We start from the raw sequence: 18722 nt of genomic DNA, 5'->3' as shown, positions 1-18722 counted from the left end.
AACGAGTCGTGTTCTCACTCTTTCTTGATCAGAGGCCGTCGAGATTGACTGGGAGACTCTCCGGGCGTGCAGTGGCGCCGTGAGGATCGAGTGAAGTCCCGCAGGGCTACGGTGAGTGACCTTGAGCATAACTATTGCTCACCCCAGACTAGAGTGAAGAGAGGTGAAACCCCAACAATACAGACGTTATATATAAGTATTTACATGTTTTGTTCACCATAACTGTACATCTAAGCTTGTATGGTGAGTAAAGGCACAAAGACGTAGGACCTCACACAGTCAGCTGATGGCTGCCGCCCTGACGCACTAATATTTCTCCTCCAACAATACTGTTTGTGGTGTTATTTTGCTATATACACACATTATATATAAATATCTACCTGTTTTATTCACCATACTTGTACAAGTAAACTGGTATGGTGCCCAAAGACCATCGTGGTCATCAGTAAACAACATGGTAAGTCCTGCAGACGACGCTCCTCCCTCACCAAAATGGCAGCTCCTCCATCACTGTCACTCTCCCTCCCTCCCTCCATCACTACCACTCTCCCTCCCTCCCTCCCTCCCTCACTGCTACTCTCCCTCCCTCCCTCCCTCCCTCCCTCCCTCACTGTCACTCTCCCTCCATCACTGTCACTCTCCCTCCCTCACTGCCACTCTCCCTCCCTCACTGCCACTCTCCCTCCCTCACTGCCACTCTCCCTCCCTCACTGCCACTCTCCCTCCCTCACTGTCACTCTCCCTCCCTCACTGCCACTCTCCCTCCCTCACTGCCACTCTCCCTCCCTCACTGCCACTCTCCCTCCCTCACTGCCACTCTCCCTCCCTCACTGCCACTCTCCCTCCCTCACTGTCACTCTCCCTCCCTCACTGCCACTCTCCCTCCCTCACTGCCACTCTCCCTCCCTCCATCACTGCCACTCTCCCTCCCTCACTGCCACTCTCCCTCCCTCACTGCCACTCTCCCTCCATCACTGCCACTCTCCCTCCCTCACTACCACTCTCCCTCCCTCACTGCCACTCTCCCTCCCTCCATCACTGCCACTCTCCCTCCATCACTGCCACTCTACCTCCATCACTGCCACTCTCCCTCCCTCATTGTCACTCTCCCTCCCTCACTACCACTCTCCCTCCCTCACTGCCACTCTCCCTCCCTCCATCACTGCCACTTTCCCTCCATCACTGCCACTCTACCTCCATCACTGCCACTCTCCCTCATTGTCACTCCTTCCCTCACTGCCACTCTCCCTCTCTCCCTCATTGTCACTCTCCCTCCCTCACTGCCACTCTCCCTCCATCACTACCACTCTCCCTCCCTCACTGTCACTCTCCCTCCATCACTGTCACTCTCCCTCCCTCATTGTCACTCTCCCTCCCTCACTGCCACTCTCCCTCCATCACTACCACTCTCCCTCCCTCACTGCCACTCTCCCTCCCTCACTGCCACTCTCCCTCCCTCACTGCCACTCTCCCTCCCTCACTGTCACTCTCCCTCCCTCACTGTCACTCTCCCTCCCTCACTGCCACTCTCCCTCCCTCACCGCCACTCTCCCTCCCTCCCTCATTGTCACTCTCCCTCCCTCACTGTCACTCTCCCTCCCTCATTGCAACTCTCCCTCCATCACTGCTACTCTCCCTCCCTCCCTCACTGCCACTCTCCCTCCCTCACTGTCACTCTCCCTCCTTCCCTCCATCACTACCACTCTCCCTCCCTCCCTCCCTCCCTCACCGCCACTCTCCCTCCCTCCCTCACTGCCACTCTCCCTCCCTCACTGCCACTCTACCTCCCTCACTGCCACTCTCCCTCTCTCACTGTCACTCTCCCTCCCTCATTGCAACTCTCCCTCCATCACTGCTACTCTCCCTCCCCTCCCTCACTGCCACTCTCCCTCCCTCCCTCACTGCCACTCTCCCTCCCTCACTGCCACTCTCCCTCCCTCCCTCCATCACAGCCACTCTCCCTCCCTCACTGCCACTCTCCCTCCCTCCCTCCATCACTGCCACTCTCCCTCCCTCCCTCCATCACTGCCACTCTCCCTCCCTCCCTCCATCACTGCCACTCTCCCTCCCTCCCTCCATCACTGCCACTCTCCTTCCCTCACTGCCACTCTCCCTCCCTCACTGCCACTCTCCCTCCCTCACTGCCACTCTCCCTCCCTCACTGCCACTCTCCCTCCCTCACTGCCACTCTCCCTCCCTCACTGCCACTCTCCCTCCCTCACTGTCACTCTCCCTCCCTCACTGCCACTCTCCCTCCATCACTGCCACTCTCCCTCCCTCCCTCCATCACAGCCACTCTCCCTCCCTCAGTGTCACTCTCCCTCCCTCAGTGTCACTCTCCCTCCATCACTGTCACTCTCCCTCCATCACTGTCACTCTCCCTCCCTCCCTCCATCACTGTCACTCTCCCTCCATCACTGTCACTCTCCCTCCCTCCCTCCATCACTGCCACTCTCCCTCCCTCACTACCACTCTCCCTCCCTCGCTGCCACTCTCCCTCCATCACTGTCACTCTCCCTCCCTCCCTCCCTCCATCACTGTCACTCTCCCTCCCTCCCTCCATCACTGTCACTCTCCCTCCCTCCCTCCATCACTGCCACTCTCCCTCCCTCACTACCACTCTCCCTCCCTCACTGCCACTCTCCCTCCCTCACTGTCACTCTCCCTCCCTCACTGCCACTCTCCCTCCCTCACTGCCACTCTCCCTCCCTCACTGCCACTCTCCCTCCCTCACTGTCACTCTCCCTCCCTCATTGCAACTCTCCCTCCATCACTGCTACTCTCCCTCCCTCACCGCCACTCTCCCTCCCTCACCGCCACTCTCCCTCCCTCCCTCACCGCCACTCTCCCTCCCTCCCTCACCGCCACTCTCCCTCCCTCCCTCACTGCCACTCTCCCTCCCTCCCTCACTGCCACTCTCCCTCCCTCACTGCCACTCTCCCTCCCTCACTGCCACTCTCCCTCCCTCACTGCCACTCTCCCTCCCTCACTGCCACTCTCCCTCCCTCACTGCGACTCTCCCTCCCTCAATGCCACTCTCCCTCCATCACTGCCACTCTCCCTCCCTCACTGCCACTCTCCCTCCATCACTGCCACTCTCCCTCCCTCCCTCCATCACAGCCACTCTCCCTCCCTCACTGCCACTCTCCCTCCCTCCCTCCATCACTGCCACTCTCCCTCCTTCCCTCCATCACTGCCACTCTCCCTCCCTCACTGGCACTCTCCCTCCTTCCCTCCATCACTGCCACTCTCCCTCCCTCACTGCCACTCTCCCTCCCTCACTGCCACTCTCCCTCACTGCCACTCTCCCTCCCTCACTGTCACTCTCCCTCCCTCACTGCCACTCTCCCTCCATCACTGCCACTCTCCCTCCCTCCCTCCATCACAGCCACTCTCCCTCCCTCACTGCCACTCTCCCTCCCTCACTGGCACTCTCCCTCCCTCCCTCCATCACTGCCACTCTCCCTCCCTCACTACCACTCTCCCTCCCTCAGTGCCACTCTCCCTTCATCACTGTCACTCTCCCTTCATCACTGTCACTCTCCCTCCATCACTGTCACTCTCCCTCCCTCCCTCCATCACTGCCACTCTCCCTCCCTCACTACCACTCTCCCTCCCTCGCTGCCACTCTCCCTCCCTCGCTGCCACTCTCCCTCCATCACTGTCACTCTCCCTCCCTCCCTCCATCACTGTCACTCTCCCTCCCTCCCTCCATCACTGCCACTCTCCCTCCCTCACTTCCACTCTCCCTCCCTCACTGCCACTTTCCCTCCATCACTATCACTCTCCCTCCCTCCCTCCATCACTGTCACTCTCCCTCCCTCCCTCCATCACTACCACTCTCCCTCCCTCCCTCCCTCCCTCCCTCCCTCCCTCCCTCACTCACTGCTACTCTCCCTCCCTCACTGCTACTCTCCCTCCCTCCCTCCCTCACTACCACTCTCCCTCCCTCCCTCCCTCACTGCCACTCTCCCTCCCTCACCACCACTCTCCCTCCCTCACTGCCACTCTCCCTCCCTCACTGCTACTCTCCCTCCCTCCCTCCCTCAGTACCACTCTCCCTCCCTTACTCCCTCCCTCCCTCCCTCCCTCACTGCCACTCTCCCTCCCTCACCACCACTCTCCCTCCCTCACTGCCACTCTTCCTCACTGCCACTCTCCCTCCCTCACTGCAACTCTCCCTCCCTCACTGCCACTCTCCGTCCCTCACTGCCACTCTCCCTCCCTCCCTCACTGTCACTCTCCCTCCATCACTGCCACTCTCCCTCCATCACTGCCACTCTCCCTCCCTCACTGCCACTCTCCCTCCCTCCCTCATTGTCACTCTCCCTCCCTCACTGCCACTCTCCCTCCCTCACTACCACTCTCCCTCCATCACTACCACTCTCCCTCCATCACTGCCACTCTCCCTCCCTCACCGCCTCTCTCCCTCCCTCATTGTCACTCTCCCTCCCTCACTGCCACTCTCCCTCCCTCCCTCATTGTCACTCTCCCTCCCTCACTGCCACTCTCCCTCCCTCACCGCCACTCTCCCTCCCTCCCTCACTCACTGCCACTCTTCCTCCCAGTCAGGACCTAGGGTCCCGACTCGGACTGCAGGTCTGGTTTGGAGTGGAGACGGGTTCAAGTAAAAAATGGGCACACAGGAAATGATTTCGACGTTCAGTAAACACTTACCGAGTGGATAACTGAATGCCCGACAGCCCAATACGGGGTTGATGATAGTATTTAATTTAAGATTGTGAAACTTAAAACTAAACTAAATGCTCACACATGTGATAATTTCCACGTTCAGTTAACACTCACTGATTTGTAAACTGAAAGACTAAGCCAGCCAATGCATGGTTGATGATGGTAGTAATATTTTAAGATTGAGAAACTTTAAACTAAATGACCACACATGTAGCGATTTTGTATTCAGTAAACACTTACTGAGTTGTAAACTGAATGCCGGAGCCGGCCAATACAAGGTTTGTGATAGTAATATTTTATTTTTTATTTACGATGGAGAAACTTGAAACTAAAAAATGAGGTCACATGGAGGGATATCTATGTAAACTGTTACTGAGTTGTAAACTGAATGCCGGAGCCGGCCAATACAAGGTTTGTGATAGTAATATTTTATTTTTTATTTACGATGGAGAAACTTTAAACTAAAAAATGAGGTCACATGGAGGGATATCTATGTTCAGTAAACTGCTACTGAGTTGTAAACTGAATGCCGGAGCCGGCCAATACAAGGTTTGTGATAGTAATATTTTATTTTTTACGATGGAGAAACTTTAAACTAAAAAAAAATGAGGTCGCATGGAGGGATAACAATGTTCAGTAAACAGTTACTGAGTTGTAAACTGAATGGTAGAGCCACCCAATACCTGGTTAATGATAATAGTATTTCACGATGGAAAAACCTTATCCTAAACTAAAAATGAGCTCACATGAAGTGATTTTCACTTACTGAGTTGTTAACTGAATGCCTGAGTTATCCAATACATAGTTGGTGATAGTAGTATTAATTCAAGATGGAAAACTTTAAACTAAACTAAAATGAACGCACATGAAGTGATTCTCACGTTCATTAAACACTTACTAAGTTGTTAACTGAATGTCTGAGACATCCAATACATGGTTGATGATAGCAGTATTAATGACATTGATAATAAGAGGTCTTGAACTAGATACTGGCAGGGGGACAACAAAGCTGTGATATTGAAAAGAACCTGAACTGAATTTGAAAATTGATTAATATATGTAATGTGAAGCCAATCTACTGGAAAACAGTAAGCAAACTTTATTTGAAAAGAATATGAGAAGACTGAAAAGCTGGGGGCAAGAAAAATGTTAAAAATAAGAAGTAATGATCTTCATAAACATAACATAACATATCCATGACCGTAATTAATACAGTGTGAACCTCTTAAACTATGCTCACCGTGAAATCTCCTCACTAGGCATAACTTGTCACTCTGCAAAACAAATTATTGACTATAGTGTGTCAGTGAGAATAAAAATGACCACTTATGTTTTGGAGTGCTATTTTAGTCAAGAAATACTGTAAAGGATGATTATTGACTAAAGGGAATTTCGCGGACTGCTGGTGTTTGATGTGTTGAACTGCTTAAAGGAAGCATATTTGCTAGAAAAAATTCCTGTGAAATAATGCTTGTTATATGTTTTGACTATCTAGCTAATAGCATATTGCATGGCTAATAATGAAATGTCACATTTTGTCTGACTCAATTAGCACAAGTGAAGAGAAAACATTGAAAAACTGGCAAAGGTTAAAAACTCTGTGAAATCATATCTGTTATGTTAAGTTTTGACTAGCTGCAAGCTATGTTTGCCTTCTCTCTCTTTCTCAATATGGATGTGGGTTGGTGTGGGTTATTTGTGTGGACTCGGGAGATATGATCACTACTTATAAGTTTCTCAAAGAAAATGATAAGCTATGTAAGGACCTTTTATTTAACACACACACACGACATCCGTGCAGTAGTGAGATTCCCCTTTGATGGCTGTGCATGTGACAATGTAAAATTAAAATGTGCAAAGATGATTCGGAGTGCTATTTAGTAGAGAAATGATACAAAATTGTGTTTATTGACTAGTGAGAGCCCGTAGCATGTATGGTGTGGGATATTGCGGTCCTTAACCTAGTCAAGCGATAGACAGACAGACAGACAGACAGACAACAACAATTGGTAGTGGCCCTCGTGTCTATTTGATTTGATAAAAGAAAAAAATGAAGACTAGTAGTCCCTGTTTTTTAAGATGAAAAACTTTTAACTATAAAAATGTTTGACTGAGTGACTGACTGCTTTTCTGGACAGGTCTGCAGGTCTGCAAGAAATAATAGTAATGTAGGTAGGGAACATGTCTCCTCGGCTCTTTTATCTTCCACAAAGCCTTTCCTCCTATCTCAACCCTATTAGTTCATGCTCTCGTGTTTCACTTTTGTTAAAGCTAAATCTACACACGCGATATGAAATGTGAAAAAAATCTTACATTATGCTATGTTAACAGTGCTTGAATAAAATTATTAAGAGTGCTAGGGTACTGTTGCGCACAGTCATCTCGCTAAGGTGGGTCGGTGTCAGAATTGTCAAAATGATGTACCTTGCATACATCAAATCTTTAGTGGTTTATGCGGCACCTCTGCTTGTTTTGATGACTGAAAGGAGTTTGATGATACGAATAGTAATTTCTGACATTGAGCATATTCTCAAAACATAGTTTCTGCAAAAAAAAAAAAATAACATTAAATTAGATGCGAGCTGTGATTTGAAAACAGAAGATGGGTGATGTGTGGCTTATTGTGTGGACTCTGGAGATATGATCACCACATATAAGTTTCTCAAAGAAAAGCGGTAATATTTTTCTTTGTGTTTGGATGTAATGGCTAAACATGGTTGACATTTTCAATAATGTTATTTGGTCATCAGACAAAGTTGATTTTCCACGTTACTTTACAATGTGTTACAAAGGCTAAAACTGGTAGACACTAATATTTATATGGTAAGATATGTAATGGAGATGGACTAAGTCATACTTTCATAATGTTATTTGGACTGCAGAAAGTTGATATGCGTTACGTTACAATATGTTACAGGGGCTAAAACTGGTAGACACCAATATTTATATGGTAAGAGATGAAATGGAGATGGACTAAGCCTCACTTTTCATTTCAAAATGATATTTTGGACTGCAAAAAGTTGATTTGCGTTACGTTACGTTACATTGTGTTACAGAGAGCTAAAACTTGCAGACCGTAATATTTATATGGTATGAGATGTAAAGGAGATGGGCTAAGTCATACTTTCATTTAAAAATGTTATTTGGTCATCAGACAAAGTTGATTTTCCACGTTACATTACAATGTGTTACAGGGTCTAAAACTGGTAGACACCAATATTTATATGGTAAGAGATGTAATGGAGATGGACTAAGTCATTCATTTAAAAATGTTATTTGGTCTGTAGAAATTTGATGATTTCCACGTTACGTTACAATGTGTTACAGGGTCTAAAACTGGTAGACACCAATATTTATATGGTAAGAGATGTAATAGAGATGGACTAAGCCTCACTTTTCGTTTCAAAATGACATTTTAGACTGCAGAAAGTTGATATGCGTTACGTTACAATATGTTACAGAGGGCTAAAACTGTCACACAGTCAGCAGTCTCTGTTTTTTTCTGCTGGATCGAACGATCACTAATGGCTGATGGTGAGTGAAAACTCGCGCTAAGGAAAGACACAAGGTCAGACCCTAACGAGACGGAATGAGTAACCACGCATACATTTTCAAATGTTATAAGAACTGAAAACAGACATAACCCAGAGCTATTTCACTATCGTCTCATCCGGTCTGTTTACATTGGATAATGTAGGTCTTAGAGAGAAAGAGAGTGTGTGTTGAACTCAAGGATAATGAACAAGTCAATTTAATAATAGTCTCAAAACTATGTTTTTCCGCATTGTCTTATATATGTTTACTTTGTATGTGGGGAACATTGCTCGCCTAAGGGAGAGAGAGAGAGAGAGAGAGAGAGAGAGAGAGAGAGAGAGAGAGAGAGAGAGAGAGAGAGAGAGAGAGAGAGAGTGTGAGTGTTGAACTCAAGGATAATGAACAAGTCAATTTAATAATAGTCTCAAAACTATGTTTTTCAGCATTGTCTTATATATGTTTACTTTGTATGTAGGGAACATTGCTCACCTAAGAGAGAGAGAGAGAGAGAGAGAGAGAGAGAGTGTTGAACTCGAGGATAATGAACAAGTCAATTTAATAATAGTCTCAAAACTATGTTTTTCTGCGTTGTCTTATATATGTTTACTTTGTATGTGGGGAACATTGCTCACCTAAGGGAGAGAGAGCGAGAGAGAGAGAGAGAGAGAGAGAGAGAGAGAGAGAGAGAGAGAGAGAGAGAGAGAGAGAGAGAGAGAGAGAGAGAGAGAGTTGAACTCGAGGATAATGAACAAGTCAATTTAATAATAGTCTCAAAACTATGTTTTTCCGCATTGTCTTATATATGTTTACTTTGTATGTGGGGAACATTGCTCACCTAAGGGAGAGAGAGAGAGAGAGAGAGAGAGAGAGAGAGAGAGAGAGAGAGAGTACACCCCATTGCCGTCACTCCCCAGTGAGAGGGGGGTGGTAAGTGGAACAGACGGAGTCGCTGACCGTAGCTACATCTCCCTTTCCTTAACGAAACGCAGTGGGTAATGGATACCCGACCACTTCCGCCCGTGTCTGAGGAAGTAATGGCAGTCATTGCGTACCCTCTGGGAGGGGAAGATATAACCAGCTACTTGGAAATGCTCTTCAGTTACCCTCTGACCAGTGGGCAGTACACACACACACACCCCTCTGCGGACTTTGAAAAATGCTTAAGGGTAAGTGGATAATGGTTCACATCCGTCCAGGTCTGTCACCTATACACTCCCATACATTGTTACATAAAACAGACCTTCTCCACCAACTGTTGCCTCATCTCATTCACAACTTAAGAGTGACTGCTCTCTCTTTCTCATCCTCATCCTCCTTCTCCTCCACACTTCCTACCATGTATGGCCGAACTATTACCCTCATGGATCATCTCCAAACACAGCTGCATAACTCGAAGAAAATAGGCTTGAAAAAACGATTAAGGGTAAATGGTCCACATCCCTCCTGCTGGACTCTGCTCTCTCCTACCCTCCTCCTCTCCCACTTCCGGCTGTGTGCATTGCTCCAAGAAAATAATGGATGTCAAAACCACAAATGGCCCTAAGCACTCTCACGCCGAGGGGAAGCTCCCCTCACCCCTCCCCCACCCCAAACAACATATCCGCCTATGTTGGGACTCCTCACACCTACACTCAGCCTCTACATAGCTTACTTACTATCACATAGCCCACATACTCTCCTACACCCCCAACAACATGACCCCCCCTCTTTCCTGACCGCATACCCAAACACATGCGTCCGACATGCCACAACTTCCGGGAAAATCCCCCAAAACCCATTGTGCTCCACCTGCCCAGATGGTGCGCGTCACTCTAGTCGCGGGGGTCCCATCCGCCCAGATGGCGCGCGTCGCTCTAGGCGTACATTTCACTACTCACCGCCACTCTCCCTCCATCACTGCCACTCTCCCTCCCTCAGCGCTACTCTCCCTCCCTCACTGCCACTCTCCCTCCCTCATTGTCACTCTCCCTCCCTCACTGCCACTCTCCCTCCCTCACCACCACTCTCCCTCCCTCACCACCACTCTCCCTCCCTCACCGCCACTCTCCCTCCCTCACCGCCACTCTCCCTCCATCACCGCCACTCTCCCTCCCTCACCGCCACTCTCCCTCCCTCACTGCCACTCTCCCCTCATTGTCACTCTCCCTCGATCTCTGCCACTCTCCCTCCCTCACTGCCACTCTCCCTCGATCTCTGCCACTCTCCCTCCCTCACTGCCACTCTCCCTCCCTCACCACCACTCTCCCTCCCTCACCGCCACTCTCCCTCCCTCACCGCCACTCCCCCTCCCTCACTGCCACTCTCCCTCCCTCTCCTCACTGCCACTCTCCCTCCCTCCCTCCCTCCCTCACTGCCACTCCTCCCTCTCTCACTGCCACTCTCCCTCCCTCCCTCCCTCACCTGCCACTCTCCCTCATTCACCACCACTCTCCCCAGCCACCGAGGATCCTCCCCCCATCCCCCTAGATCCAAGACGTCTGTCAGCCCCTGTTTGCAGATGCCAACTGTGCATAATTCATAAATAAAACTTTATTTGTTTAAATAATAAACAGGAAGCAATAAAACATGTTAATGATTAAGAATGTATAGTAATACATGAAAAGTAACATATTTTGACATAAATATTGTACATCTGTTCAATATTAAAATTTTTAATACAGTATGGGTAGGAGGGTTTGACAACTATCGCATGGTCAGCAATCCCTCCCACCCATCTTCACAGCCTCCCCTAATTCACGGCCTCTCCTCCCTCACCGCCTCCCTCCCTCACCTCCTCCCTCACTCACCTCCTCCCTCCCTCACCTCCTCCCTCCCTCACCTCCTCCCTCACTCTCACTTTGCCTCACTCTCACTTTGCCTCACTCCCACTCTCCTTCACTGCCTCCGCTCCCTCTCTCACTACTTCTATCCCTCTCTGCCTCTCCCCCTCAATGCCTCCTTCGATCAGTCACTGCCTCCCATCTCTCCCTCAGTGGCTTCCATCCCTCCCTCCCTCAGTGCCTTCCATTTCTCCCTCCCTCAATACCTTTCCTCCCTCCTTCCCTCCCTCAGTGCCTTTCCTCCCTCCCTCAGTGCCTTCACTCCCTTCTTCAATGCCTCTCCTCCCTCAGTACCTTCCCTCCCTCCCTCAATGCCTCTCCTCTCTCCCTCCCTCAGTGCCTCTTCTCCCTCCCTCCCTCAATGCCTCTTCTCCCTCCCTCCCTTCCTCAATGCCTCTCCTCTCTCCCTCCCTCCCTTCCTCAATGCCTCTCCTCTCTCCCTCCTTCAATACCTCTCCTCCCTCCCTCCCTAAATGCCTCTGCTCCCTCAGTGCCTTTCCTCCCTCCTTCAATGTCTCTCCTCCCTTCCTCACTGCCTCTCCTCCCTCCCTCACTGCCTCTCCTCCCTCCCTCACTGCCTCTCCTCCCTCCCTCACTGCCTCTCCTCCCTCCCTCACTGCCTCTCCTCCCTCCCTCCCTCACTGCCTCTCCTCCCTACCTGTCCCCCTCAATGCCTGCCTCCCCTCCCTCATGCAATGCCTTCCCACCCTCCCTCAATGCCTTCCCTCTCTCCCTCAATGCCTTCCCTCTCTCCCTCAATGTCTTCCCTCTCTCCCTGCCTCTCTCCATCAGTCACTGCCCTGCCTCCCTCACTGCCTCCCCTCCCTCCCTCAGTGCTTCTATTCCTCCCTGCCTCTCTCCTTCCATCAATCACTGCCTCCCATCCCTTCCTCAATGCCTTCCATCCCTCCTTCACTGCCTCCCTCCCTCCCACATAGCCTCTCTCCCTCAGGTTAGTACCAGCGTGGTGGGGATAGCAATATTTGTTTACAGTTACTGACATCCTTTGTAACTGTCACACACAAGGTGTTAATAATTACAAATGGCGCCTAGAGAGGATTCAAGCAAAATTCTGTATACAGTACTATATACAGTATGCCTTTTCTAAGGTATATAAGGATAGAGTATGATTCATTATTGTACAGTTTAGTAGTATAACAATGAAATATTCTTTATTTATATTACTTAAAAGACTGCATTACATAAATGCCTCCTGAAGGCATCACCTCCTGCAACGAATCCAACCCTGCAATGCACTGGGGTTGGTCCCACATAGTGCATTGAATGGAGGTTGTACTGTTCTTTCCAACAAGTTCATTCAGTGTGTGCCTCACCTTCCAAAGTCTATCATCTTCAGTCTAATCTTCATTATTTGCAAATTGAAGACACCTGAGGGTTATCACAAATCTGTCTCAAGACATATATTTCCCAAACAATAGTGTTGGAACAGTATGATCTTTGCTCCAATAATGGTCGAGTACGTGTTTGACACGATGTTTCATCAACATACACAGTGCCAAAAACACATACATTTCGCCTAAAGTTGTATCTTTCCCATGCTGTAATCGTGAAAAATCTAATAACTCCTCACCAATGAGATCAGTCGCATATTTATTCGTTTCCTGAACAATATGTTCCATGAGCGGCTTATCAAAATATGCGGTAAAGTAGTCCAATTCACACATATCGTCACCTGTATCAGGGAAAAGGTCTGTAATCCCAACATCTGAATTGACAAAGGTAGGAATTTTTGGAACAAAATCTGTCCCATCACTCCACTCAAATACACCTGGTGTCTTTCGAGAGGCAACAGTGGCACCACGGCGAGGAATCTGTGGACCAGGAGCTGAAGCCCATCTAGCAACAGGGAAGGGAAGGGAAGGGACGATGATGGAAAATTACTTGACGATGAGGGGCTTTGTTCATCAGTGTTCCCATGTGGTCTCATGCGGTGCCGCATGGCTGGGCCAGATGCTGCTGATGCGACAAAATGTCGCTTGGCAACACCACGCACTCCACTGGCACTAGCGGCAGCGAAACTATTTTCTGATTCTAAATCACTAAAACCAGAAAATGATTCACCTTCCTCAGACTCGTCGGCCAAAACATCATAATCAGGCAAAGTAACACATGAACTATGTGGTTTGGCGTGAAATGTTGTTGAGTGTGGGCGAGGAGGCATTGGTTACAAACTAGGCCTAATTCTCGTGACACCAGCATGTTCACTCTCATCATCTGTCATATCCACATTTGAGGGCTGTGTGTAGTCCTGATCTATTTCGGAGTCGTCAATATCAGGTTCATCACCCTCCGGGAACAAATTCTGATTAATTTCATCCTCAGTCAAAGGTCACGATGCACGCTGCGCTGAGCAGGGTCGGTCATTGGAACGTGATGCGCTTGCCATGGTCAGTCGTTGGAACGTGATGCGCTGGCCATGGTCTCTGTTGGGTAACTGAGGCCTGCAGACAATAGCGGCCTACGGTGGATTTTTTCTAGACCCTCAATCATATGTGCAAGTATTACGCAATTTTGTGACAGTTACTCCCATCTTATATGTATGTATTGCATGGTTTAAGGGTTATACAGTTTTAGCTTTAAAACAGTTAAGGAGTAACAGTTTTAGGGATTAAACAGTAAATGAGCTTCGAAGCACCAAGTGGCTGTTTATACCAATAACAGCAGATGATTGGGAAGTTTCATGCTTGTAAACTGTTTAACACTTTCGCGCTTTAGATTAGAGATAACTCGTCGCCGTTTTTTCTTACGATTCCACATAACAGCCTACTTTTCACGTCCATCGAAAAAATATTTCTATAAATTCCATTTTTTAACCGAAATGGATGGGGATACTCTCAGATTATATACGTTTTGTAAAGAATTTATTTGCGAATTTTTTGGTACCAGAATGAATATTATATCACATAAACTTCTATGAGTAAAAAAAACAAAAACACAAAGTATGTTTGGGGGTGTGGCGGGTGTGGCTCTGGGTGTGGCGGGCGTGTGGCAGTGGGTTCCCTTTAGCCGTTGATATATCCAACACGTGGGAAATATTTGTATGTGTTATGTATATGTCTGTGTAGGGAATTTTACTGCGATCACTGTCATACAAATTATAAAATGTTTCAACAAGTATAAACATGACAAACATCAAACGAACGAAAACAATGCGTTCGTTTCTGCCGCGAACGCATACTGAGCGACGTGGTTCTATATTTGGCGCTTCTCTTACACATGCTTTGTACAAATGTTATACATTTCATCTTATAGAAAATTTTATTGCGAACACATTGGTATAAAAAAGAAATACGTACATAGAAAAGTAGGGTCAGGAAACGTATAAATGTATAAACTTTCCAAGCATGATTTCCCCCCCTGTGTTTTCGCCAGTGCGCTCGCGGCTAACTACTCTCCACTTCACACACTCTTGCGGGTGGGCAATTACCTATATTAAACATTCATATGCATATGTCCGTGTAGAGAATTTTATTGCAATTCCAATGATACCAAAATTAGCGATGTAGGACAACTGTAGGCTTCGCAACCATTAAGAGAGTGGAAACATTTTGTTGCTGTTTGGCGCTCTCGGCGAGTGATCTGCATAGTTTTTTATTTGGTGTTGATACTCCTTATGCTTGGGCGGCATTTTATAGGTATGCTCTTATAGACAATTTCATTGCGAACACAGTGATACCAAATTTAAATACGTGCGCCTTCAATTATTGTCAGGACAGTCAAAAGAGTGTACACTTTTTCGGTCTTACCGCGTAGGCGCGCGAAGTGCCGAAAGCATCTGGGGTATTGATTTTTTTTGAGCGCCGAGAGCGCGAAAGTGTTAATAAATGTAACCAAAGTCATCAAAGATTGAGGAAAGATGAACACATTTATAAGTACTTACGTAACTGCTTCGTGAATCTGGCCTCTGGCCCTAGTCGGGCATGTGTCACATTGGGTCAGCGGTTGCAGCTAGTTGTCTCGACTTTGAGTTGATGAGTGAGTGGCGACCGCCTCCCGGGTAAATCCTCCTTGTTTTATCTTTGGTTAAGTAACTCCGGGGAGCTGAAGGGGCTCCCCCCCAAGAAAACCAGCTTTGAATGTAATGAAATGCCAATTTCTGAGTGAGACCTGGAGGCTTCCCAGCACCTTCTGGTTGGCGGTTTTTGTGTGTTTTGACATCCAACCTCAGAACTAACGGGTGTTGATAGCCGGCATTGGGGGTCTGGGGCTCCCTCATCCCCCTCCCGGGATGGGAGAGCTGTGCAGACAGCAGCCTGATGCCAGTTGTGATGTCATGTTTGTTTTTCGTTTGGGGAGTTCCGTCCAACAGACTTTCTGTAGCAATTTTTAATCAGATAGGGTTTGTTTTGGGATGCCTACCTCTCTGGGTGCCTGACCCGGTCGATGGCAGACATAGAATGCCTCCAACCACATGGGGGTTTCTAAGGCCATTGTTCCTCGTGCCTCTAAGGGGGGCCCAGGTTCTGAACTGTAGTCCCCATTAGGCCTAAGAATTCCATTCGCTTTGACTGATGCCAGGGTCTAATACATTCATATCAGCCAGGATAGCTCCGGGAAGCCTCCGGGTTTCACCCAGAAAATGGCATTTCATTACATTCAACACTGGTTTTTGTTCTGTGATTGCTAAAATGTGTTTCCAAATCATGGAGAAAAAAAAATCATAGGTGACATGTTTTGGCTGCAATAGGGAGAGGAAGTCTGGAAAAAATTTAGGCGTTGACAGAGTAAGCTTCAGAGGCGGTCTGCTCCACCCACACTGTCAGGAGGGTGTTGCCACAAAGATATTATTACCTAATTATTTCAATGTCTCTGATTTTTTCTGTTTTTTTTCAGTAATATTATTCAATAGCATGTAGTATATTTTTATATATATTTTATATTTGATATATTTTTATAATAAAATGTGTGAAACAATCGCTATACTCAAAAGTATGTTTGCATATTAGTGATTCAGTTATTAGGTTTATAAAACAATAAACAAATAGTTTTGCTGATACTACACTATATACACATGTTATATATAAGTATCTGCATGTTTTGCTCACCATAATGAACCACTAAGTTGGTATGGTGAGTCCAAACAACAAGAAACACACACCAGCCAGCAGACAGCATCTCCTTCACCAACTCCTCACTCGTCAACATTCCTTCTCCCACCATACTGTTTTTGCTGTTATTACAGTATATACACACATTATATATAGGTATCTACATGTTTTTTTCACCATAACTGTACTTCTAAGTTGGTATGGTGTCCAAACAGTATAGTGGGCCACCTTGTTCAGCATGACAAGTCACACACCAGCCATCAGACGGCACCACCTTCCTCACCAAAATGGCTCCTCCCAACATACTCTTTTTGCTGTTATTACACTATACACATTATATATAAGTACAGTATCTACATTTGTGTTGACCATAGCGAACCACTAAGCTGGTATGGTGAGTCCAGACAATAACAGGTTGCCACACAGAGTCAGCATATGATGCTACCCCCTTCTCTCACCAAGATTACTCCTCCCACCATACTAAGGTGCATATCGTTGACATAGATTTGTTGTACTGTGTAGCTAGATCAACAACCCACTTATCATCTTCATATTTATGAATGATCTCTTGTTTTTTTCTCTATCGTCAACATTACAACTATTTTCTTAGGTTGAACTTTACCACCGACTTTCTTGGGACCCTTGGTGTGATATATAATAATAACATTAATGTTCAGAAACCAAAAAAGCAGAAAAACAATGAACCTCTTCACAAAGAATTCAAACATGGTCGTCACTAGGAGGGATACACTGGTAAACTGAGCGTGCCTCACCCCGCGCCCAGCAGAACCATGTGCTTGACCCATACAAGTATCAACAGACGACGCGTATTCCAAGGGGAACTTCGTACACAAAGTCAAATTTTACAAGGAAGTTGACTTCGTATACCAAAAAACTCGTAATCTAGGGCATTCATAAACCAAGGTTCCACTGTAGTTTGTTCATATTGTTGGTGAAGTTGTTTTGCCAATTTTGAGGTGGTTGATCTTTCCTTATACCCAGCATTGGTCTGTTTTGCAGACGAGGAGTCACAATAACGTGGCTGAAATATGTTGACTAAACCACACACTAGAAAGTGAAGGGACAATGATGTTTTGGTCCATCCTGGACCATTCCCAAGTCGAATTCACAATCGACTTGAGAATGGTCCAGGACGGACTGAAACGTTGTGGTCTGTTTTGTTTCGCTGACATTGTAGCTGCTTTCCCGGTGGTGGCGAACATGATTAAAATTCACTGACAATTTTATCATAGTGCCACTGCGCTCTGCATCTCTTTCGATGTAGCCAGGTTCTGGCTCCTGGTCCCTGTTAGGCCGAAAAGAATTCTATGACTGATGGCACTTAGCAATTTTTTACTGAATTGCACTGTATCAGCATTGTAGCTTCAGGGAGCCACTGGGGCTCACTTAGAAATTGAGGTTTCATTACATTAAAGGCTGTTTCTTTTTTTTATATACAGTATGTCCCAAAAATATTGATTTTGTTAGGATTTTTCGTGGTCTGGGAATGCATTCTCCATTTATAGCATTGTATCTGTGGGAAATCTCATTCTGTGTCCCGAAAAAATGCTGTATGCTGTCTTTTGCTATCAACTTTTCTCATTATCATCCATATTCCAAAACTTCTTTGTCTTTTCTCACCAAAGAAACTCTTGTCCTAAATTGTCAGAAAATTATAATAACAAAATTTTGTATTTAAAATTTTAAATAAAAAATTTAAAATAATATATTTTGTTTTAATTTCATAGGAAGGAGAGCAAATATTGCCATGTTCCATTACAAAGGAGGAGGAGGAATATGCAGAGGAAGTGGGACTCAACCCACACCTTTCCTGGAAAATCTACTCTGTAAACTGTCATCCAGGTATGATGTAAATATATAAATATTAAAATTTTATTAACCCCTAGGTTGCTCTTGCAATTATAGCCTGCAAAATGCTCAAGTGCAAGAAATAAAAAAAATAAAAAAATTGTCTTATATAAGACAAATTTTGTTCCCTGATCACGGGAAAAATAATGAAAAAAATCGTAGGTGGCATATTTTTGCCACAATAGAGCAGGGAAGTCTCGCAAAAAACAGGTGTTGACAGAGCAGGCCCCAGAGGTGATCTGTTCTGCCCTAGCTTGTGGCGGGAGTTGCCACAAAGATGATATTACCTAATTATTTCAATGTCTCTGATTGAATTTTTTGTATTTTTTTGCAGTAATATTATTCAATAGTGTGTAATGTGATATATTTATATAATAAAATGTGTGAACCATTGCTATTTTCAAAATTATGGTGTGTATATTAGTGATTCAATTATTATGTTCATAAAACAATAAACAAATACTTTTGCTGTTATTACACTATATACACAGGTTATATATACAAGTAGTTGCTGTTGTTAAAGATTCGCTACCTGGAACAAGAAGTTCCAAGTAGCATGGGCTATGGTGAGCCCATCTTCCTATACAAGTATCTGCATGTTTTAGCAACGAGGAGTGGTCGCCACACCAGCCAGCCAGCCACACACCACCACTCCCTCCCTCAACAACACCTCACTTTCCAACATTCTCTTCCCACCATACTGTTTTTGCTTTTATTCACTATATACAGACATTATATA

General features: G+C 46.6%; 1 protein-coding gene across 1 annotated transcript in view; it reads left to right on the top strand.

Annotated features, from left to right (window-relative positions):
- Nucleotides 1-18722, top strand: part of AlkB (alpha-ketoglutarate-dependent dioxygenase AlkB) — a 309007-nt gene that overhangs the window by 107854 nt on the left and 182431 nt on the right. Inside the window, exon 3 of the mRNA XM_045754930.2 lies at nt 17863-17977. Coding sequence (XP_045610886.1) covers nt 17863-17977 — 115 coding nt within the window. The remainder of the gene's footprint in view (nt 1-17862; nt 17978-18722) is intronic.

This window comes from Procambarus clarkii, chromosome 9 (assembly GCF_040958095.1).
Source record: "Procambarus clarkii isolate CNS0578487 chromosome 9, FALCON_Pclarkii_2.0, whole genome shotgun sequence".
Lineage (NCBI taxonomy): Eukaryota > Metazoa > Arthropoda > Malacostraca > Decapoda > Cambaridae > Procambarus > Procambarus clarkii.
This window is presented reverse-complemented; position numbering and strand designations above follow the sequence as displayed.